The sequence below is a fragment of the Pseudorca crassidens genome, chromosome 13 (assembly GCF_039906515.1).
Source record: "Pseudorca crassidens isolate mPseCra1 chromosome 13, mPseCra1.hap1, whole genome shotgun sequence".
NCBI classification, from domain to species: domain Eukaryota; kingdom Metazoa; phylum Chordata; class Mammalia; order Artiodactyla; family Delphinidae; genus Pseudorca; species Pseudorca crassidens.
The window spans coordinates 13,179,205-13,203,661 of record NC_090308.1 but is presented as its reverse complement, the minus strand read 5'-3'; the positions used below and the strand labels follow the sequence as shown (position 1 = coordinate 13,203,661).

Below are 24,457 nucleotides of genomic sequence, written 5' to 3'. Positions count from 1 at the left end.
ATGTGTGAGTATTTAGAGTACAAAAAGAGCAATACCATTTTTAAATGTTGGGTAAGCCCATGTCAACTAAAGGAAAGAGAATCATTATTTAATAAAATAAAGTAAATCATAACCTCAGAAAATGGATACTGTTATACATTCGGACTTCATCCATGCATAGTTCAAATTACTTAAAATCTCCGAGATAACTTACATGATTATATGCTTTAATATTTGATATATATCATTACATTACTCCTTAGTGTAATGCCATTTTGATTTTTGGTTAGTTCTATTCATAGTTTGTTTTCCATTGATTTTTCCCCCTTGATTGCTAAAAAGATAAAGTGTATCAGAGTCTACAACAGAATTTGCTAAGTTCACATCACCCTTCTCTGCAGACCAGGTTTTCTGTCATCATTCCTCCATCCACTCAAGTTCGAGCGACAGGATTTATATTTGATTTTTTCTTTGCCCTTTCATCCCTTTAAGTAAACCTCCAACATCTCAAGAGGGAAAAGCCAGTCACTCTGAGGCTTTGGGGTTTGGATATTAGAGCATTGAGTGGGAGGCGTCTCTGTGTCTCTGGGACATAAATTTGGGAATTCTACAGGACTACAGGAGCTAGGATAATCCTATGGGCTTTAGTAACCCAGAACAAGGATAAGAATTGTCTGATTCAGGTAAACGGTAGCTGAGCAGGGTTGTGGGGTTCTAGGTGCAGACAACGTGATGAGGGGGTTGAGGGCAGATATTAAGAAGCAGGGCGGGGAGGATAACTCAGTGGCCTTGGAAGAGCTAAGCTACTGAATTAGCAAATTGATCCCTCTGTCTAGAAGCCGAGAAGCTTCATGAGAGCCTGTCAGAGAGCAAAAGAAGTTAGATGATGTCTCTTTCAGTTGTTCATTCATTATCTGTTCAACAAAGGGAAATGGAAACTATTATTTCCTAGTACCTATTATGTGCCAGGCGCTGTTCTTTTACTTTAATTTACTTTAATTTTACTATCCCCATTTTACAGATGAGCAAAGTGAGGCACAGAGCTGTCTGGTAGGTTGGCCCAAAGGCAGGCACTAAATATGCGGTATGATTGGAATTTGAACCCAATTCTCTTGAGCCGCCCTGTAATTGTTATTATGAACCATGCTGTCTGATAGGCACTGAGGCAATAGAGTACTTATGTGAATGCAGAAAAGCGGCACCAAACATGGCTGTGTCTTAGTGCGCGAAAGCTTCCAACAATTAGCTATTATTGACCTGGAACATCCGGTAAGGGAAGAGGAGAGATGTCTCATTCATTCATTCATTCTGAGGTGCAAGGGTGAGGATGGAGAGAATGTAGCAAAGACGGGAAGGCAAAGGGGTCAATCTACAGCTGAAAGTAGGACTAGATGGAAAACTTAGTTGCGAAATTGGACCACCTGGAGAAAAGAGAACTCAATAGGAAGTGGAAAGGATTCTTCAGTCAGAAACAGGACACGTCAATGAAAAAAAAAAAATGTCAGAGGGAAGTAAATTAAGTCCTCCTCTACCAGTTTATAGGGAACGTGGCAGATCTACTGGTGTAGAAAAGGAGAAACCTCTCACAAAGGTGGTACGGCCCAAGGAATTCTGGGAAGCAGAAACTATAGTTTGATTGTTACTCAAATGTCCAGAAGACTGAGGATTGCTCTGCATGGTAGTCAGCAATTCCAGACCCCTCTCAGCCTTCAGCGTGGGGAGCCGCGAGGAAGCAGCGAGGGGGGATTCAGAGAGCGGCTGGTTGAGTCTCTGCCTGCCGAGCTGTGACTGTGTCTGCAGGTTAGGAATGTGTTGGAGGGCAGCATCATTAACTTCTCAAAGTGTCTTTGAGTAAGAGTGCCCCTCTGGAATTTGATGTATTTCCGGTAATTATGGGAAAGTGGGTGGGAGGAGATAGGAAGACACCATTGACAATATTCTGTGAAATTTCCTGGGAGAAACTAATGATGCCAAATGTATAAAATATGCAACTTGAGGGGTAAATCCTAGAAAGATCACATTTAAATAGGAAATTAGTACTCATTCTGCCAAGCTTCACCGAGCTCATATGTGTGTGTGCACACATACTGAGGGACTATATAAAGACTGGAAAATGAGCTTGCGTTGCTGATTAAATAATAAACTCCTTGAGAATTTGTTTCAGTTACGTTTCCACACAGTATCCTATGGAGCATGCCACACCAATGCAGGTATCCTTATTTGAAAAACTTTAAAACACAGCATCGTTGAAAAAATGTGTTCTCCATTGTGTCTTTGCTGTGGAGCAACAAATCTGGAATCTACATACATGACTCACAAGTTTCTGAAGATGAATTCTGGCTCTTGTATCTGTTTCTGTGATATTTACAAACATCCCAAATGCCACCATATTAGAGTGATCATTATGAAGTATTGGGTTGTGTTTATATCTTTGATTTCTACAGATGGTAAAATATGGACACACATCTGTACTAAAACTACTTAAAACAGACATTCAGTAAGTGCCTAACTGTTCACCGTTTCCTCCATTTCTTGATCTAATATTGGACACAACATTGCCCTGTAGAAAGAAACTGACCTTTAGCAATCGATGTGTCCTTTTTAATCAACTGTCCTTTAGGACTGTTCTTTAAAAATTGGTTTCAAAGTTTCCATTATCAAGAACCATTAAAATAATGCCATTTTAAGATGAAGAGAAATGGAGAAAATGATAGGAGACTTGGTGCTAGACTGTTTGCCATCTGTCTTAGGCATGACTAATGTCTGTCCCCAATTTTACTTGGTCCTGCTCTAAGTAATACAGTGGGTTCATTTAAGGTAATAAAATACAGGACATATTTGCTCTGGATCAACGTATATATATACATATGTGCTGGAGAAAAGCTCTAAAGGGAAAACATCAAGCTTAACGTGAGGGGTCATGTAGAGACGTGTTCTTTTTCACTTTTACAATGCTTGTAATATTTTGAACTAACAATTCCACTTTTTAAACAACTAAAGCCATGAAGAGAACAGAATGCATATACAATGCTCACTGTGGGAGTCTTGATCAAAGCTGAAATATTTTATGGGAGAAAATTCCAATAGCCTATGCTAAGAATACTAAAATAAGCATATAAAATCTTATTAGAGATTGTCTCAAATAGTGATGTTGAGAAGAGAGAAATACATTTGGTATACTTCAGAAAATAAGGAAATATGCCCTCTTTGTGTGCGGGTGGATTTTTTTGTTTGTTTACAGGGGAGTTTGGGCAGTGGGGTATGGAAAACATTACCTACTGCCCTTTAACGAGCTTACCTACTGGTTCATCATCATGGCTATGTGTGGGGACTCTTTTGGAAGACAGTCTACTTTCAGTAAACAATTGGTTCTTAGGGAGAATCCTTGAAATGGTTGCAAATAAGACGAAAACTTTGCAGTAGCTATGGTAACTCTGGGGCAGAGGCTGATCACAAAACCACATATCTTTACACAAACACTCAGCTGAGGAATTAATAAATTAATACATTTAATACATTTATGTTAAATTTATGCTTAAATTTAATACAGTGTAACTGTATTATACTGTATTAAAATATAGGCTCAAGAAAGAACCACTGTCATTGGTAAAGACAATTCATTATTCTAATATTCTCACATTGTACTATCAGCTTTTCCTTTATATTTAACAATTCTACCTCAAATTTCCCAGTGCAAAAATGGAATCAACTTCCTTCAGGTTCTGAAAAAAATTGGTAAGTTATTCTTTAAATGTGTCATTTTTCTCAGTCAAAATACCATGGTAAAATAATACTACAGCCTTACTTAGGCGTCAACAACGATTTACAAATATGTATGAGACACCTGATTTATGCAACGGTGTCTGGGTTGGAAAGTCAGGATGAACAAGACAGAGGCTCTGAAACTGAGGAGCTCTGACAGTTAAATAGGCCTCACAGAGCATTGCAATGAGAGTTGAAATAAATGTGTTTGCCAGATGGAGACGTAGACAAGGAGGATTCCAAGCAGAGGGGGTAAAAGCGTGTAGAGTTGTGAAAATGCATGATATCAACGCAGAGCAAAATGGACGAATCAGACGTTTCAGGATGGAAGCAATAAATTAGAATAGTCAGTGAGGTGTGGTTATGTAATAGGCCAAGAAAACAATGAAGTGGACTCCAAATCTCAAAGATATCTCCTTGATGACGATTTTGGTTTTCCAAGCTTTATTTTCCCCATTCATAATGGGGACAAAGGTAGTGACCTACTACACAAGGTTGAAAGCAAAGACTAAACTAAACACTTGTGACAAAAAGGAAAATTATTACACATGCTTAATTCAGTGGAAGGGCAAATTGGTGGCATATTAAAATGACAATTCCAAGTTTACCGAAGAGTTTTTTATTTCAACTAGAGGGAATAAAAACTTACACCGTGCTGTTATTATAAAACACTTCCGCATACAACACCTTACCATTTCTTTCCTCACAACAGTCCTGTAACGTAAGCAGGGGCTTTGTTATTAATCATTCCCATCTGATTTAAGAAAAAGCAGTCACCGAGGTTGACTTACTCGATACCCACAACTAAAACATATCAGGCCTAGCAATGGAACTCACACCTTCCGACGTCTTATTTCATGCTCATTTTCGCTGTGCAATGCTTCTTCTCTTGATATAGAAGAATTAATTGTGGTATTTTACCTTTTCACGTATTTAGAGAAATGGATTGCTCTTAAATGTCTGGAAAGGGTAAACCTCTTATCACAAACCCATGTCTGGAGGGCACAGCCCCTTCTAACAACATTACCCCACAGCTGCCAGTCTGTAGGAGGTATTGCCCAGAGGACTGAATATACAGCAGATATTGGCAAGGAGCAACTTCTTGATTGCCAGGAACTTGAGATTGCCAGGGAAAAAGGAGCTGTTACAGAAGGTTGACAACAAAACCTGACAAGGGGAAGAAGAGGTGGTGCCACTCATGACTCCAGAACAGATGTTGTTACTGCAAAGAGCATCCCTGGGACATACAACTCGCTCCCACTGGCAAAGACAACTTTGGGAAGAAGGGAAAGGAGAGGTGCACTGATGCATTGCTTAGAAAGGGCTATAAAAAGGAAGAAAAAAGGGAGCAGAAGGGGGGACAGTAGCCATATACGATCTACAATTTCAGACATATAAAAACTCAGTTATAATCAAACCTATGTCTTGAACCTCATCTCTTTCATTTCTACATTTTGGTAGAACAGCTTGGTATGTAAGGATGGGAACGGTGGTTAGAAATGTGTGTCTGGAATGTTATACAACACTTGTCTCAAAAAACATTGCCCCTAGGGCTTCCCTGGTGGCGCAGTGGTTTAGAGTCCGCCTGCCGATGCAGGGGACACGGGTTCGTGCCCCGGTCCGGGAAGATCCCACATGCCACGGAGCGGCTGGGCCCGTGAGCCATGGCCGCTGAGCCTGCGCGTCCGGAGCCTGTGCTCCGCAACGGGAGAGGCCACAACAGTGAGAGGCCCGCGTACAGCAAAAAACCCCCAAAAATCATTGCCCCTAGAAGTACTCCTATTTTTCATAATCATGTATCATATATTATAAAACAAATGTTTCATTTCGTTTAAGCTTTTATTTCATAGATTTAAAGCCTATCAGAAGTAAAATAACCCGCTATTAAAAATCTGTCCACTAGAGGGCTATGTTGCCTTTATAAATATAATATTTTAATCAACTCAATAAAACTGAAAGTTTCTACGTTTACCCTTATTTGGAAAAAAAAATCTATTCTTACATGTATGGGGTTTTGATAATTACATCTTTCTAAGGACTTTGAAAAGAGTCATCAAATTTTCTGTGAGTGAAATATACTCAAAAGGGATAAATTTAATCTTGACAGGTGTGCATAATTACACCCAGTTTTCCTTTTTGCTATTTAGGAAATGTTCTGGATACTTCCCGCCCTAGGTCATTTAATTTAGGGATACTTTAGTCTTAAAAAAGGGTCAGGCATAATCCTATTAACATCGTAGTTATCCTTTCCAATAATTAGCTGTTTGAACTCTAATTATGTCTCTTGCTGGGGTAATATAGATCTTGGGTGATACATTCTTAGAACAAATGAATTAGAAAAGGTTTTTAGCTACCAACAGGCAGGAAATTTTTTTGTTATTTAAAATGTTTTCAAAGAGCCACTGTGAAAGTGGATTCTCCAAACGATTTCAATCCCAGTTTGGGTTGTATGTAAATGCTAATTGCTTCTTTTGCTGCATGGAAACTGAAAACAAAATCACTTTGTCTTCTCATACTCGCCCTCTGCGCTACCAATTTCCCTCTATACGTGCTTCAGTTGGAAAAGATGGGTTTCAAAAACTCCCTTTTTCTATTGGTATTAAATTTTTGTTTCAAACTCTAAGCCATGTATTTTAAGTTCATGGATATTCATTTGGTTTAAAATGCCAACTGCATTTAGCAAGTTATAACCTGGTTAAAATCTGGATCTACTATGTCAGCTGATGTTCAGTTAAATAACCAAAGCCTCCTATTTGGCATATGTAGAGTTTCTTTTTTTCCGCCTTAACATTAAGAGAATTATAGGATTGAATATTTAGATGTACTTCCTATAACATACACCAATCCATAGAATCCTCTACTTCAGTTCTCAGGTTGACTGAAATCCTATTTTAAGCTCTTCCTTCAACCCACTGTAATTTTCCCTGTAAGTCATAATTAAGTTAGTGGATGCTTTTGTGGGAAAGCAAATATCTTGGATGCGAAAAAGCCAAATGGACTTTTATTTAGTTAGTAGACACTGTTATTAAAATGGCATGTAATCATCCAGATCTTTAAATGCATCAGTTAAGTTGGAGCTCAAGCTTCTAGCTTTAGTTAACTTGTGTCTCTGTTATAAAAAGGACAATGAAAATGTTAAAACCCTAGCAGTTGACTCAGAAAAACATCTGCTTGCTGGCAGGGTCACTTACCCATCCACCCATTCATTCTTCCCCGGGGGATTTTCCAGTTACTGTGTGTGTGAGTATGTTTGGGCTGAGGTGGGAGCATCCTTGAAAACAACTATGATTGAAGGCAACAGTCCTGATCTGTGGGGAGACTTTATCCCAGGATGTGATGAACTCACATCACTCTGTGTATCAATGAGCGTGTGGTCTGTGCTCCGGGAATGCCAAGTTATACCTGTGCTGGTTCATGTGAGAGCTGGGGAGAAAGGGCCAGGGATACCGAATGCAGAAAACAGGTTCTGTTACATTAACTGACAACATGGAAATAGAACATGCTAAGCATACAGTGGCCAAAGTCTGGTAATTTCCTTTCAGCCTGAGACTTGCAAATAATATCTATCAATAAAGGATGATTCAGGGGTTCCTGAAAGAAACTGCACCCTAAAGTAACTGTTGTGAATCCCATCTTACAGATGAAACTAAAGCTTGCCAGACATTTCACAGTTATATGTTATGAGACTGAGATGCATCCAGGTCTAATTCCAGTGTGGTTTTCTTCCCTCCCCAGTGCTGCCTCTTGAAAGTAGGCTTTATATGAGGAAGGCATGTTATTAGAATTTGTGTGTAATCTTTAAATATGGCAAGACCACATCTATTTACAATGAAACATATGAAGTTATTATTCAACTGTTATGTAATTGGTCAATTAAAAGGGTTTTGTGCTTTTAAATAATCTATGTTTCTGTTACAGAAAAGTAGCAATGGCAGAAATTTGCTTTCTACTTAGAAGCACATGCTCCCAGGCATGAAATGTACATTAATATATACATTATATATATAATGTTATTATATATATAATATATATTAATATATAGTATATCGATATCTGAAACAAAGATATGAATTTTATAGCATCGAAAATTATAATATTTATAAAACCCAATGAAGCAGAATTATTATACAATCAACTTCATATTTGCTAGAAGTGGATTTTATTGTCTTATCTGACAAGTAATTAGTAATTCTTGAGTGATGTCCTAAAACATCAGGCAGATTTTAATAGGTCTACCAGGCCTAGACCTAAATAAGTTAGGCTTAAAAGGACTAATAAAGAGTTCCACTACCAAATGTAAAATAGATAGCTAGTGGGAAGCAGCCACATAGCACAGCGAGATCAGCTCGGTGCTTTGTGACCACCTAGAGGGGTGGGATAGGGAGGGTGGGAGGGAGGGAGACGCAAGAGGGAAGAGATATGGGAACATATGTATATGTATAACTGATTCACTTTGTTATACAGCAGAAACTAACACACCATTGTAAAGCAATTATACTCCAATAAAGATGTTAAAAAAAAAAAGAGTTCCAATGAGAGAGATGAAAATTATTAACTTCAATAAGATGTAGCACAACTATGACATTTTATAGATAGGTTAGGGGTAGCAAAATGTCATAACCTCAGTTTCTGTATTATTATTGATTTGCAGAGGCTGGGATGGGTGGGCAGTTCTTAACCTTTGTCCAGATCGCTCATGTAATTTGGCCAGGATTTAGAAGGGCTGGATTTCACATTGTTTTAGAAATTGAATAATTTGCTTTGATTAAATCAGAAAGGGAACACTGGCTTCCCTCAACTTGAATCTTCACCGCCCAAAGATCAGGGTATCTCAGTGCCTTTGAAAAGGGCTGCACTCAGCAGCTTTTCTCTCCGAATTCTTCTTCCTCGTGCACCCTAAGGAGATGCTTAATTCTCACAGAGTTCACTGATAACTTCCTGGTAGGCCAGATGACAAGAAGTTTTATGATTCTTATCGCATCAGACCTCCTTCCTGTGTTTGCAACATCCATCATTCCCTTCTGTGTGAAAGTCTTTACTGTCTGGGCTTCTGTGCCTGCGCAGTGGTGTGTTTTGTATGTTACCTCCCAGTCTAGTCTCTGCATTCTGTGTTTGCAGAGCTGCACTGCTTTCTCTTTAAAGGCTTTTTAAAAATTTTTATTTTTATTGGAGTATAATTGCTTTACAACACTGTGTTAGTTTCTACTGTACAGCAAAGTGAATCAGCTGTATGTATACATATATCCCCTCTTTTTTGGATTTCCTTCCCATTTAGGTCCCCACAGAGCACTGAGTTCCCTGTGCTATACAGTAGGTTCTCATTAGTTATCTATTTTATACTTAGTATCAATAGTGTATATATGTCAATCCCCATCTCCCAATTCATCCCACTCCCCGCTTCCCCCTTGGTATCCATCCATATGTTTGTTCTCTATGTCTGTGTCTCTACTTCTGCTTTGCAAATAAGATCATCTATACCATTTTTCTAGATTCCACATATATGTGTTAATATACGATATTTGTTTTTCCCTTTCTGACTTACTTCACTCTGTATGACAGTCTCTAGGTCCATCCACGTCTTTACAAATGACCCAATTTCGTTCCTTTTTAGGTTGAGTAATATTCCATTGTATATATGTACCACATCTTCTCTAGCCATTCCTCTGTTGATGGACATTTAGGTTGCTTCCATGTCCTGGCTATTGTAAATAGAGCTGCGATGAACATTGGGGTGCATGTGTCTTTTTGAATTATAGTTTTCCCTGGATATATGCCCAGTAGTGGGTTTAAGGATTTACATTTGAGGTTTCAGCCTGTAGCTCACTGCTCTTCATGCTGGGCCATCTTTTTATCTCCTGTATATTGTATGCTGATGACTCCCTGATTGTTATATCTAATCAAGACATGCCCTGCAAGCTTCAAAATCATTTCCACAGCTAATCCTTGGGTACCACACATGGAGCGAGCCCAACCCACCATCCTATCCTGGCCTAAACCACCTCCTGTTCCAGCGTTCTCTCATCTGATGGGCTTACCATCAACCCGGCCCCTCAAGCAAAGCAATGGCGTTATCCTTCCCTTCTCCTTTACGTCTACTGCAAATTGTTGACAGTACTTCCTTTTTCTTGAAACTGGAATCTCTCCATTCCTTTTAATCACCTTTCATTTTGAGCCCCTTGCATCTTTCACCAAGACTATTACAGAAGTCTTCTAACATGCTTCCTGTTTCTGTCCTGTCCTTCCACACAGTTTCCATTGTCTCCACAGGGATATACTTCAAACATAAAATGGACTTTGTCCCCTTCTCACTTAAGCATGTTCAGTCACTTCCCATAACCAAAAAAGGTGTAAAGTCTTAACGTCTTAATATGCCATAAAAGGCATTTTACTACCTGTCATTGTGTCTCTAGTCTTCTATTTTGTCCTTCTTGACTTTATATCCCAGTAGTACTAACCAGATTTTAGCACTCCCTCCTGGAATCCTGGCCTTTCTCTACTACTAACTGCTACTACTACTAGTACTAGTACTGCTACTAACACACACACACACACACACACACACACACACACACACACGGGAATGAAGAACATGGTGCATAAGAAGAAATCTGGTGGTTCCCGCCACATCATTATGCTAATGATAGAAGAATATACCTGTAATTTTTGAGAAACAAAATCTGTGATACAAATTTCCATATTTTATAAAGTAGACTCAATTGGAAAATCCAAATTCCATCAACCATTCAACACCTTATTATTAATTAAACACCTACTATGTGCCAAATGTTATGTTATAAGCCAAAATATACTTTTAGTTATTTTAAAACTTTAGTACACGTTTAGGAAAAGGCCCAGTGCCAACTGACTGATATGAATGGCTGTGAATTCCACTCTAAAATCCATATAGCATAATTTTACTGAAGGCCCTCACCTAGAAAACAAAAACGCATGTCAAACAGAAGGAGAGTCACTAGTATGAAAACCAGCACAGTGAGCTGGGCGTCAGACCAGCCCCCCAGGTGTGCAGCCTTGTCCAGGGCAGAGGGAGGCGTGGCCATGGGGCTGACCAGCAGTGGCCCATTGCCAAGGTCATCGAGAAGCTCCACCACATCCTGCCCTTTGAGACCCAGATGGCCCTCACCCACCCCACCACGACATACAGTGCGTCAGCTGAGATGGAGAGATCCTCCCCGGATATGACCCTGAAATGACTCGAAGCCAACTGGGGTATGTGGGCCCGTGGACGGCACTCAAGTCTCAGTGCCAAGTGCTGTCCTTGGACGCGCTGCCCAGTCTCTTCGCCTACAGTCTGTTTCCTCCTGTCACTTTAGAATTCTGGGCTTCTTCACGGAGCGAGGCTCCTCTCACCATCCATCCTCTCCCCTCCTGAGGACCCATCTTCGTTTTCTTTGGAACGCCCTTTCCGTGTCAGAACTCTCCTACATCTCGACCTGGTAAGGCCCACGTCCTCTCCCCGCCCCACCTGGCGCTCCGTCTTTCCGGGGCGTCTCCTCTCCACTCACCACCGGGCCAGGCAGGGGCTGGCTCTTGCTTGCTTCTAGCTGGAATTAATTTAATCTTCTTTCTCCATTCTGTTTTGGTTCTTTCTACTCTCTTAAATGAAATTGGGTATAATATTTTCATCTAGTATTTTGTTTTCTTCACATCCATTTTTCCATTGATGGTCTAAGCACTGCAATGTGACACTCAGAAAAAATGTACATTTACAGTAAATAGAGTCAAAAAGGAAGGGATAAAGAAGATGTGGTTCATATCTACAATGGAATATTACTCAGCCATAAAAAGAACGAAATAATGCCATTTGCGGCAACATGAATGGACCTAGAGATTATCATACTAAGTGAAGTAAGTCAGAGAAAGACAAGTATTATATGATATTACTCATTTGTGGAAACTAATTTTAAAATAAATGATATAAGTGAACTTATTTACAACACAGAAACATACAGATTTTGAAAACAAACTTATGGTTACCAAAGGGGGAACATAGGGGGGAGGGATAAATTAGGAGCTTGGGATGAACATACAAACACTACTATATATAAAACAGATAACCAACAAGGACTTACTGTAGAGCACAGAGAACTCTACTCAGTATTCTGTAATAACCGAAATGGGAAAAGAATCTGAAAAAGAATGAATATATGTATATGTATAACTGAATCACTATGCTGTACACCTGAAACTAACACAACATTGTAAATCAACTCTACTCCAATAAAATTAAAAAAAAGAAGAACGGTGTGCCTTCCTTGGAGAAGGGTCGAGGCATTCTGTTGGCAGAGGCAGTTTGAATCTTAAACTTTTCTGGAGGGTGACCTAGGGAGTAAAGCAAATGTTCATGTCCATGTTCAGTTGCTTATTGAGCATTTGTTGCCTGTCAATGTAGAGGCAGGGAGAATCTGGTGAAAGCTAATGACATCAACAGTACCAGGCAATAATTAGCATTCAATCAGCTGTAAAGGAGTGAATAAACAAGTGCATGACACAGAGATGGTCCATTGTGCCAACGTCCACTTTTTGGTTTTGTGTATATGGCCTGGGAAACCTGGGTTCATTTTGGTACATGTCTTCTGATTGTGTGCCTTTAAAAGATGGTGTAAGTTATAGAAACTACTGACAAATTTTACCTATGACATGGTGAGATAGAGTTTTCAAAACTAGAATTCTTTGTAAGTGATATTTTTGATGGTCTGGTTGCACGTCCTTTGGAAATCCTATGCAGATAAGTTGTGCTCCCATGTGAGATGAATCAGGTCTCTGAGGGTGACAGCTAGAGAAAAGACTGCTTCTTCACTGGTGCCTTAGATGAAATGATTCAACTTGCATGTGTGAGCAGATTTATTTCCAGGGGGTGGTTTCTTTACCATGGAGCAGACGCAGATTTTGTTCTTCCTTTGAAAAAATATCCTTTGGCTTTTAAAGCATGCGTTTTAGTGTTTCCACTAGCAAAGAGCTAAAGTGTGACAGTGTCAGAGGATAAAATAGGACATTATTTTTGCACTGTTTTGAATTATAGAGGCTGTGGTACTTGTTAAAAATGGAGGGAGGGGCAACGAAAAGTATGTTTATGAAGGGCTTAAAGTTTACTTAGATCTGTTCCGTGGTCTGGAAACTAATGTGTCAAAAGGGAGATAATTTTAGCTTTCACAGGACTATTTAATGTAGTAACGTTCTGGCCAATTTCTCCTGAGAAGAATGGAGACCATCCGATGCAGTGGATGAAATACATAGGCAATACATAGTGGCGCATGAGATTGTGAATTTCATTTGAAAAGTGTTACTTAATATAATTCTTGAAGAGTTTGCAAAGTAAAAAGCTTTGGAATCAGTTCATATCCAGCCTGGAAATGAAAAGTTTGGAAGTGTTCTCTTAAAATGGACAAAACAATGGACTGGGATGTTAAGAGACTTGCATTTTAGTCCCACTTCTGTCGTTAATGAGCTTAGTGACAGTAGGCAAGTCTTCAGTTGCCTTATCTGTAAAATGAGACACAGAGTTTTCTGAACATTAGTTTTTAAGTGAGGACGTTTTTTTCTTCCAAACAAAAGCTTATACACTAATCTAGTAAGTAAAGTAGCGAAAGAGAGAACCCATTCCCTCGGAAACTGCAGGTGGCGAGCCTAAGGCTGCCCCACCCGAGTGATGCCCTCACCACCATGCAGCAGCATGAGAAGCCAATGGAACGTTTTGGAGGCATGGTATCTGAAGTCTGTTGAGTTCTCATTTTTTATAAGTAAACAAAGCAATCTGTTTTTCTTGCTAGGACACCCCCGGGAGCAATGAGGAATTAAAGCAGAAGTGGATTAGCACCTAGAGATTTCCTTGAAAAAAATACTCTGAGTTATTTTAGTTTAACCTCTGATGTTAGGAGAGGAGGGTTCAAGGGACAAGTTGGAAATTACGTTTAAGCTTTTGGAAGCTCTCCCTTTCTACCTCCTTTTTGTGGCACCTTGTTTTGTGAGCACAACGCAATTTCTGGTTTCCGACACACTTTCACAGGTGTCTGAACTACCTCATGGATTCACGCTGTCGGCAGTTTTGCAAGGATCCCGCATCTTTGAAGGGTTTCTTTCTCATAAAGAAAAGGGAAGAGGGTTAACAACCTGAAAAGGCAGGTCATTCTCTTTGAATCCTGATATAAGGGGAACATTGTTTTGACAATTCTGAATCTCTAGACACGTGATCTTGACAAAGCTCTCCTGGCTGGGAACAGCTTTGCCCCATGTGTAGAAGGGCTTGCAAGCTTACAGACTGTCTGCTTGATGGCCAAGACTCGGGCATCCATGACTTATTTGTGTAACACAGGTTAAACGGTCTCAACCTCATTCCTTTGCTTTCTCTTCTTGAAATGGAGGGCTCTGGGGAGAAAAGGGAGATAGATGGATTTGGGGAAGGAAGTGGTTCCTTGACAGGGACAGAGGACATTGTGAAGTAATCCTAACTTTTGAGATTTTTGAAGGAAACTGTGGAACTATTCAGCAGTTATGTATTTATGATCTGTATCACCACCCAAAATAAAGCATAGTGGTAATTTTATAAAGGCAGGAATAAATTTAAACATGAGAGAGGAGCTGATGATGAAATATGAATGAGAAATGCAAATTTGAGGAAAATACTAAGTTGTTTTAAAAACCCATCATGTGAGGCTTGAGTGAGGTATTTATATTTATTACTAGATATAGAAATTTATTTTCTTAGCACTCTATTTCCTTAAAAGGAGGTAAAATCAGCTACATGGCAACTATTCCTATTTACGAATGACAGTTACTTCATACTTTTATTTCTAACTTTTTGTCCCTAAATTACATTTTTTTTAGTGTTTCTTTTTGTTATACTCCTTTTCCCTAGCCCGGAAAATTTGAAGAACATTGCTTTCTTTCTTTTTTTTTTTCCACTCTAATAAGACTTTACAATTTTTTTTCCCTAAACTCAAAATGCAAAAATTATGATGCTCTAAAAATGCATGTGTAAAGGACATCTCCATTTATACTGAGATAACAGAGTTACAATTAAAATGCAATTTAACCTTCCTTCTTGTTTTTTAAAATAGTTGCTTACGTTAGAAATGACCTTACCTATCATTTATCATGTAAAGAAGGCATACGTTTACAGACTCTGCGTTTTATGGCCTGGACTTGAGTGTCCATGACTCATTATTAGCAAACATAGTTCTTAACAATACTCTCTCGTCTAAAACTAATAGAACATGCATCCAAGGCACCACGTGTTTAGGGTCCAAATACCTGTTGCCCTAGACATGTGGAGAGTTAATGCATCTTCCAAAAGCTGTTTTGTTCTCCATCCATAGTCTGTGTTCTGTGACAACCTGATGCTCACGAGCTCACGTTGACTATTTTGTTATTTAATGTGCACTTTAAGAATTAATAAAAGCAAGTCTTGCTAAATATCTGTAGGACAGATAAAAGCAAATCTCACTACACATCTGTTTGACAGCAAATATTGCACAAAAGACCTTCAGCGTTTGGTGTGTTAATCCTGAAGCAATTCAGAAATAAGTTTCTGCAGGCAAACAAAATTATATACTAATTACTGGAACATGGCGCAGAGCAAGTGAGAAATAGAAATATGATCGTCAGCACGATGTAACAATATATTTGTGACCTTTCATATGAACTTCAAAATAAAATAGTTTTCCTTTCCAAGATAATTTTTTGTATTGTATTTACAAGCTGATCTTTAAAAAAATATATACATGGTTTGGAGCCAGGTCTTCTTTAAAGAGATTTTATTTTCCCGATATGAAGTGTTCCATAGCCCAGTAACTAACTCTTATTAAATGCACACTGTGGGTCAGGCACTGTTCTCAGCTTGTATGGGTTTTACTTCATTTAATGTTTAAAGCAATCTTATGAGGTAGGGATTCTTATTACTGTCATTTGATAGATGAGGAATCTGCAGACACTAAGCAACTTGCTGAAAGTCAAACAAATAGTGAAAGATGAAGAGTTGGAACCCAGGCAGTCCGACTCCAGAACCACCATATTAAGTCACTACCCCGTATTTCACAGATTAAGACCAGAGCTAGCTGATCTTTTGAGGAATGAGAGAGAAAAATATGACACAGTTGCATTGAAATAGTTCTCTCCTCTAGGACTCTGTTGCCTCCATCTGAAATGCTGAATTTGAGGCTTAAGAATGAAAGAAAAAGGAATCGTACATGACTTTACCCAAAAAAGAATCATCATCTGGGAAGCAATTTTGATATCTATAAAAACTACTTTAAACGTTCCAGATTGCTACAATATCGGATGGTTTTTCTGGAAATGAAGTTTCCTAGAGAGCTCAGAGCTTGTTCAACACCAAGGCTGCCACTGGAGCATTACATATTTCATCTTCTCTTTTGGCCACTGTGATAGAACATTATGCCACTATATCATAACACCAACCATCATAATATGGACATTGAGAAACTGTAGAGATCATGTGTGAGAAGATGACTCAAGCATCTGGGCCTTTCTTTAGGGTTTTGAAACAGGTCATGGAGATCCAACAGACCACTGCTAACCCAAAATATCCACCTGTGAATTGGATCTTACAGTACCCGGAAATGTGTGGTTCTATGGAAATTCCATTAAGTCTAGCATCCCCCCGCTCCCGCCCCGACGAATCTCATCTTTGTAAATCTCAGGACTCTGGGTCTCACTGATTTTCTTATTTGAAGACTTTGGGAATTTGGAACTAAAGCAGGTTTTCTAAGGTGCCTGAACCATGGACATTTAGTACGAGACAGGACCTTGAAAACCAACTTGTCTGACTCTTTATCACTTTGCCGGTGAGAAAACCAAAAAGCAGAGATTACAACTTTGTCTGATGTCCCAGAGCCTGTCAGGGACAAAACCGCAATGGAAAGCAGGTTCTCTGGCTCTAAGTTCAGAGTTTTTAATGAACTGACTTGGCCTTCATACCCATCATAGCCCCTGGCCTTTTAGATCTGTGGACATGAGTCTGTGGCGCTTCTTCTTCTGTCCTTTTCAGGAGTCTGTGGCTGAAGTTGCCACCCAACTCTGTGACAGAACAATCAACACCACGTGGAATAGCAGAGAACTAAAACACTACCCTGAATACTACATACAATACTACTAGAGATTATATTAGTGTTCTTGCACCTTCTGTAACATGGGAGAATGTTGTTTACTGTTCAGTAAATATATAGCCATAATCTTATCTTTACCCATACCTTTAAGAAGCATGGGTGGAGAAAACCATGATATAAAACAATTTTTCACTCTTTACCTTACTACCAATTATATTGTAGATTTTGAGGAAATATGATATTTTGCTTATGGAAATGTGTGCATTAAACCAACGATCGTTTCCAGTAATTCCTACTTGTAAAGGAAGAAAAAAAGACAGATTGAGAAGTTTCTATGGTCCCGAGAGCTGACGTGCAGGTTCACGCCAGTTATGACCCAGCTCAGGTGTGGTATCACACAGATAAGAAGACATACCAGGAGCAGCTGCAACAACAGCACCAACAAAAGCAACACGTATTGTTGGGCCTCTGGTTTCCAGGTGCTTGAGACACAGCAGGTGTTTCTTCATTCTGTGACTGTTGCCTTTTTCGCATTTCAGCTACTGCAGTGCCCAGTTGGCTGAAAGAAGAGAGAAAACATAAGGTCTGAAAAAATTATGATAAGGGTAAGTCGCCTGTGCTGAAGGAAGCATAATTTAATTGAGGGGTCAGGAAAAGATAGTTTGAGAAAAGGTAAAAATGAATAAGCGTTAGCAGTCAAGTTGAAAATTCCCCAGAAATTTTTTAAGGCGAACATTCTAAAAACTTTGGGAACAAACTTCTACCATTATCTGCTACATACAATCTTGGTAAGTGTTGCCACGTAATCAGAATCAGTTGGCAAGGTAAATGTGATAAGGTTTGAAAATTTATTTTTAACTTCCTTCTGTACTCAAGGATGATTACACCTGCTTGCCTTTATGAACGCCTTTAAATGGTTATGGGGGTATGAATAACTCGTTTCTCTGTTCTTATTTACAATACAGTTATCTGAGCTTTACAAATCATTGCTGCAAGGTTTCTAACTCTATAACATGGTGAAGAACAGTTTGTTTTTGGTCCTCTCTCGTCTCCTTTTAAAACATACAGTCTCCTTTTTGGTACTCTGGCTCACCGTCCAGGGGCCTTCTCTTGATAGTATGGGCAAAATGCCTTACTCTGTGTTAGGTGTCCCTGTAGCAAAGGCATCACCACCCTGTCCTGCACTGCTCAAAATTTATTTTCATTTAGTAGATAACCGTGGAAAGACTAAACATTTATCAAATCCAGGAGAATCACTTTGGTGGAATTTATATTTCATGGCAGGTAAGAAGAATACTGAGGTGCAGGCTGCCCTACCTGTGACTTTACAGATGCAGCCAAGTGAGCTGCTACAAACTTAGAAGACCAACACTGATCTAGGAGTTAGTTGGTGATAAAAAAATCAAGTTTTATTTAGTAGACTAATATAAAATTTAGCATGAACTTTTAGAAAAAGGAATGAATTCTACTGAGTAATATTTTCACAAATACACAATGCATGTAAATCACACATATATATTGTCATACGTGTGACTGAGAACAATACTTGTTAAAAACATAAAGTACTTTGAGCTTTTTTGGCATTGTGAGCTCATGCTTTAAAAAATACACTTTCAGTTCTGAATACAATGATAGATACTTTAAAAAATACTGTATTCTTAAAAATAAGATAAACATCTCTTTAGACCAGAAGCAGATGAGAAAACCACAATGGTAGATAAATGGGGGTAAAGTCACAGTCATTTTGTAATTCAGGTATGGGAACAGAAAGGTGCAAAGGTTCCAAACTCTAGTGGGGTAAAAAATGCTCCACTGTGAGTAGTGGGAGACCAGAGTTCAGACCGGAGTTTTACCTGAATAAAATCAGCAGCTGGGTTTCTGCCACTCATAAAAAGATGCTAAAAAAACTATCTGTACCATCAATGGTACCTAGCTGCAGGAGAGAGGGGATGCATAGAGAGCCAATGAAACCTGACCTAAGCCAAACAGCCCACAGATTCTGTGACTGGGCCAAGGATGTCTCCAAAGCCATTCCTGGATGGGAGGAAATCCTGAGATGCCAGTGAAAGAGCTACTTTGGGACTGAAGGTCTTGGGGGACTAGTGGAGACAACTGAGAAGCATTATAAAGAGTGAGAGTGAGAAATACACCGCTTACTCAGTGTGTTGCCTGAAAGCAAAAAATCCAATTAACACTAAAAACAGAAAACCAACTCAACAATCATGAAATGAATATTCCTGAGCAAATGCAAATAACAGAATCATCCAAAATTAGTGTAATAAACATATGTTTAATATAAACAATGTGATAAAGGAAAAAACTGTTCGTATAAGAGAACAAGAAATTATAAGAACAAATGTAGGCAAAAATGAAACAAGAATAGACAGAATGAAAAATGGAAAATATAGAAACAAAACACATCGCCATTAAAAAGATTCAGATGGAATAATAATTTCCCAAAGCCACCCCCAAGAGAATAAGTGTCAAGGACTGTACCCAGAATCCAGTGAAAAGAGATAAAAAGATGAAACATAAAAAAGGGAATTGAGACAAGCATAGCAGTAACATTGAGAGACTCCCCTATGTGTCCAACAAGATTTTCATCATCAGTAGAGTATTAACAGAGAATATTAATGGGAAGTATTTTCAAGGATCCTGGCTGGAAACTTTCCAGAATTGGAAGGAAAAAACAAACAAAAGCCTTACATTGAAAGAGCGTACCACATGCTCAGCAGGATTTATAAAATAAAAGTAAATCCACACATATATGCTTAAAAATAGAACCACAGAACTCCAAAATAAAGATATAGCTGAATTACCCACAGAGGAGAAACAAGCACTGACAGCAAAATAGTGCAGCAGTCAGACAAGAAAAAGAAATAAAAGTTATCCAGACTGGAAGGGAAGAGGTAAAATTATCATTATATGCAGATGACATGATACTGTATGTAGAAAACCCTAAAGACGCCACACAAAAACTACTAGAACTAATAAATGAATTCAGCAAGGTATCAGGATACAAGATTAACACACAGAAATCTGTTGCATTTCTTTACACTAACAATGAAATATCAGAAAGGGAAAGTAAAAAACAATCCCTTTTAAAATCACATCAAAAAAATAAAATAAAATACTTAGGAATAAATCTGACCAAGTAGGTGAAAGACTTATATGCTGAGAACTATAAAACATTGATAAAGGAAACTGAATATGATTTAAAGAAATGGAAAACTATCCCATGATCTTGGATTGGAAGAATTAATATTCTTAAAATGGTCATACTACCCAAAGCAATCTACAGATTTAATGTGATCCCTATCAAATTGCCCATGACATTTTTCACAGAACTAAAACAAATAATCCTAAAATTTATATGGAATCCCAAAAGACCTAGAATTGCCAAAGTGGTCCTGAGGAAAAAGAACAAAGCTGGAGGCATAACCCTCCCAGACTTCAGACAATACTACAAAGCTACAGTAATCAAAACAGTATGGCACTGGCACAAAAACAGACATATGGATCAATGGAACAGAATAGAGAGCCCAGAAATAAAGCCACACACCTAAGGTCAATTAATCTTCAACAAAGAAGGCAATAATATATAATGGAGAAAAGACAGTCTCTTCACCAAGTGGTGGTGGGAAAGCTGGACAGCTGCATGTAAATCAATGAAGTTAGAACACTCTCACACTATACACAAAAATAAACTCGAAATGGCTTAAAGACTTAAATAGAAGACAGGACACCATAAAACTCCTGGAAGAGAACATAGGCAAAACATTCTCTGACATAAATCATAGCAATGTTTTCTTAGGTCGTTCTCCCAAGGCAATAGAAATAAACACAAAAATGAACAAATGGGACCTAATCAAACTTATAAGCTTTTGCACAGCAAAGGAAACCATAAACAAAACGAAAAGACAACCTACAGAATGGGAGAAAATATTTGCAAACAATGCGACCAACAAGAGCTTAACTTCCAAAATATACAAACAGCTCATACAACTAAACAACAAAAAAACAAACAACCCAGTCGAAAAATGGGCAGAAGACCTAAATAAGCAGTTCTCCAAAGAAGACATACAGATGGCCAATAGGCACATGAAATGATGTTCAATATTGCTAATTATCAGAAAAATGCAAATCAAAGCTACAGTGAGGTATCACCTCACACCAATCAGAATGACCATCATTAAAAAGTCCACAAACAATATATGCTGGAGAGGGTGTGTAGAGAAGGGACCCCTTCTACACTCCTGGTAGGAATGTAATTGATACAGCCACTATGGAGAACAGTATGGAGGTTCCTTAAAAAACTAAAAATAGAGTTACCATATAATCCAGCAATCCCACTCCTGGGAATATATCTGGAAAAAACTCTAATTTGAAAAGATACATGCACCCCAATATTCATAGCAGCACTATTTACAATAGCTAAGACATGGAATCAACCTAAATGTCCATCAACAGATGAATGGATAAAGATGTGGTATATATGTACAACAGAATACTACTCAGCCATGAAAAAGAATGTAACAATGCCATTTTCAGCAACATGGATGAACCTAGAGATTATCATACTAAGTGAAGTAAGTCAGACAGAGAAAGACAAAAATCATATGATATCACTTATATGTGGTATTTAAAATATGATACAAATGGACTTGTTTACAAAACAGAAAGAGACTCACAGACATAGAAGACAAACTTAGTTACCAAAGGGGAAAAGGGGCGTGATAAATTAGGAGTTTGGAATTAGCAGATACAAACTATATATAAAATAGATAAACAACTAGGTCCTACTGTATAGCACAGGGAACTATATTCAATATCTTGTAATAACCTATAATGAAAAAGAGTATGAAAAAGAATATATGTACATGTATAACAGAATCACTGTATAACTGTATGTATAGCTGAATCACTGTATAACTGAATCATTCTGTACACCAGAATCTAATAGACCACTGTAAATCAACTATACTTCAATTTTAAAATGTTTTTAAAAATAAATGTAATCTAATTATTGGGGAAAAAAATACATAGAAGAAAGCACTAATAGCTTCAGAGCAGGAAAAGGATTTCTTACAAAACCAAGCCAAAAGGGAAAAGATGATTTTTGATACAGCTAATTTATCAAAAACCTTTGAACAAATAAAAGAACATAAAGTAAAAAACTGAGAACCAGACTGGAAAATACAGAGGACTAATATCTATAGCATATACGTAACACATCACAGTTTAAAAATACAAATAACCTAATAGAAAAATACGCAAAGGAAATGTGCAGACTGTTTACAGAAGAGGAAAATACAAACACCCCAGATTAGATGAATAGATGGTCAAAACGAGTGACTAGGGAAATTTAAATAAAAAAAATTATTTCATATCCAAATTTCTGACAGGTAAAAAGTCACACAATACCAATCTGGGGAGAGAACTTGGGTAATGAAAAGCTCTCATACAATCATTTTGAAGAGTAACATTGACTATGTAACAATGTAGTTAACAATATACATAACTTATAACAAATTCCACTTTCATGTTTATACTTTGAAACTGTATAAGGTAATAAAAATACTGTAATTAGTGTCTTCATATGCATATGAAGACACTAATTACAGTATTTTTATTACCTTAAATTAGAAACAATCTATATTTTCATCTTTTCAGGAATGAATACAAAATGGTGAAGTCACTGTATGGTGATACATAAAACAGCACTTAAAATGAATAATTTAAATCTATATGAAACAATTTGAGAAGACTATAAAACAATGTTGAATGGAAAAAATAGCTGCAAAATATTAGATACAGGGCTTCCCTGGTGGCGCAGTGGTTGAGAGTCCGCCTGCCGATGCAGGGGACGCGGGTTCGTGTCCCGGTTCCGGGAAGATCCCACATGCCGCGGAGCGGTTAGGCCCGTGAGCCATGGCCACTGAGCCTGCGCGTCTGGAGCCTGTGCTCCGCAACGGGAGAGGCCACAACAGTGAGAGGCCCGCGTACCGCAAAAAAAAAAAAAAAAAAAAGTAATAAAAAGAATTAAAAACAAAAATTAGATACAGCCTGTATCATTAACAAAATTTTCATAAGTATACAAAATATAAATCGTATTTTTTTTCTGGGTAATATATACAGCAAAGTGATAAAAACTCATGAACAAGATCCATGACTTTGGTTGATACTGGAGAATTATGATGGGAATGTGATTGGAGGAGACAGGATTTTAACTTTATCTGATAATCTTTTTAAAAATCTGAGGCAAAACAAAATACTAATATTTGTTAAATTGGGGTATTGGATGCAGGAGTATTTTTTTATTATCTTTTGTACTTATATATATATTTTTCTACACACACACACACATGCACACACACACACATACAATATAGCTTTATATGAGACAGTGATCAGAGAGGGCTTTCCTTCTGTTGTGAAGTAATTGTATCTTCCAAGAAATGAAGAGAAAATTCTGATCTCACTTCCGGTTGTGCACCATTTTACCCCACGTTGCTTCTTCCCTTTTTTCAGGATTGGATGCAATGATCAAAACCATCTTTATGCAATAAAAGCAAGAATCAACACGCAGAACTACATCAAACTAAAAAGCTTCTGCACATCAAAAGAAAAAAATAGACAAAATGAAAAGTCAATCTACAGAATGGGGGAAATATTTGCAAACCATATATGGTTAAGAGGTTAATTTCCAAAATACACAAAGAGCTCATACCACTGAATAACAAAAAGACAAACAATCTGGCTAAAAAATGAGCAGATGAACTGAAGAGACATTTTTCCAAAGAAGACACATAAATGTCCACCAAACAGATGGAAAGATGCTCAACATCACTGATCATCAGGGAAATGCAAATCTAAACCATAATGAGATATCACCTCACACTTGTTAGAATGGCTGTCATCAAAAAAAGATGAGAGATAACGTGTTGTCCAGAAATGTGGCGAAAAGGGAACGACTGTGCAGTATTGGTAGGAATGTAAATTGGCTCAGCCACTATAGAAAACAGTATGGAGGTTCTTCAAAAAATTAAAAATATAACTACCATATGATCCAGCAATCTCACCTCTAAGTATATGTCCAAAGGAAATGAAAACATGATATCAAAAAGATATTTGGTAGTGTACATATGTCAATACCACTCCCTCACTTCGTCGCTTTGTGACCACTTAGAGGGGTGGGATAGGGAGGGTGGGAGGGAGACACAACAGGGAGGGCATATAGGGATACATGTATATGTATATCTAATTCACTTTGTTATACAGCAGAAACTAACACCACATTGTAAAGCAATTATACTCCAATAAAGATGTTAAAAAAAAGAAAAAGATATTTGTACTCCTATGTTTATTGCAGCATTATTCACAAAAGCCAGGATATGGAAACAACCTAGATGTCCATCAATGGATGTATGGATAAAGAAGGTGTCTCACATACACACACACACACACACACACACACACACACACACACACACACTGGAATATTATTCAGCCATGAGAAAGAAGGACTTCTTGCCATTTTCGACAACATGGGTGAACCTTGAGGGCATTATGTCAAATGTGATAAGGCAGACAGAGAAAGACAAATACTGTATGATATCACTTACATGTAGAATCCA

General features: G+C 38.1%; 1 protein-coding gene across 2 annotated transcripts in view; it reads right to left on the bottom strand.

The window, feature by feature from the left end:
• RGS17 (regulator of G protein signaling 17) overlaps positions 1 to 24,457 on the bottom strand; it is an 88,232-nt gene that overhangs the window by 17,369 nt on the left and 46,406 nt on the right. For both annotated transcript variants that reach the window (XM_067701742.1, XM_067701743.1), the window contains exon 2: positions 17,236 to 17,379. In XM_067701742.1, the coding sequence (XP_067557843.1) occupies positions 17,236 to 17,354 (119 nt within the window). In that variant the 5' untranslated portion in view covers positions 17,355 to 17,379. The remainder of the gene's footprint in view (positions 1 to 17,235; positions 17,380 to 24,457) is intronic.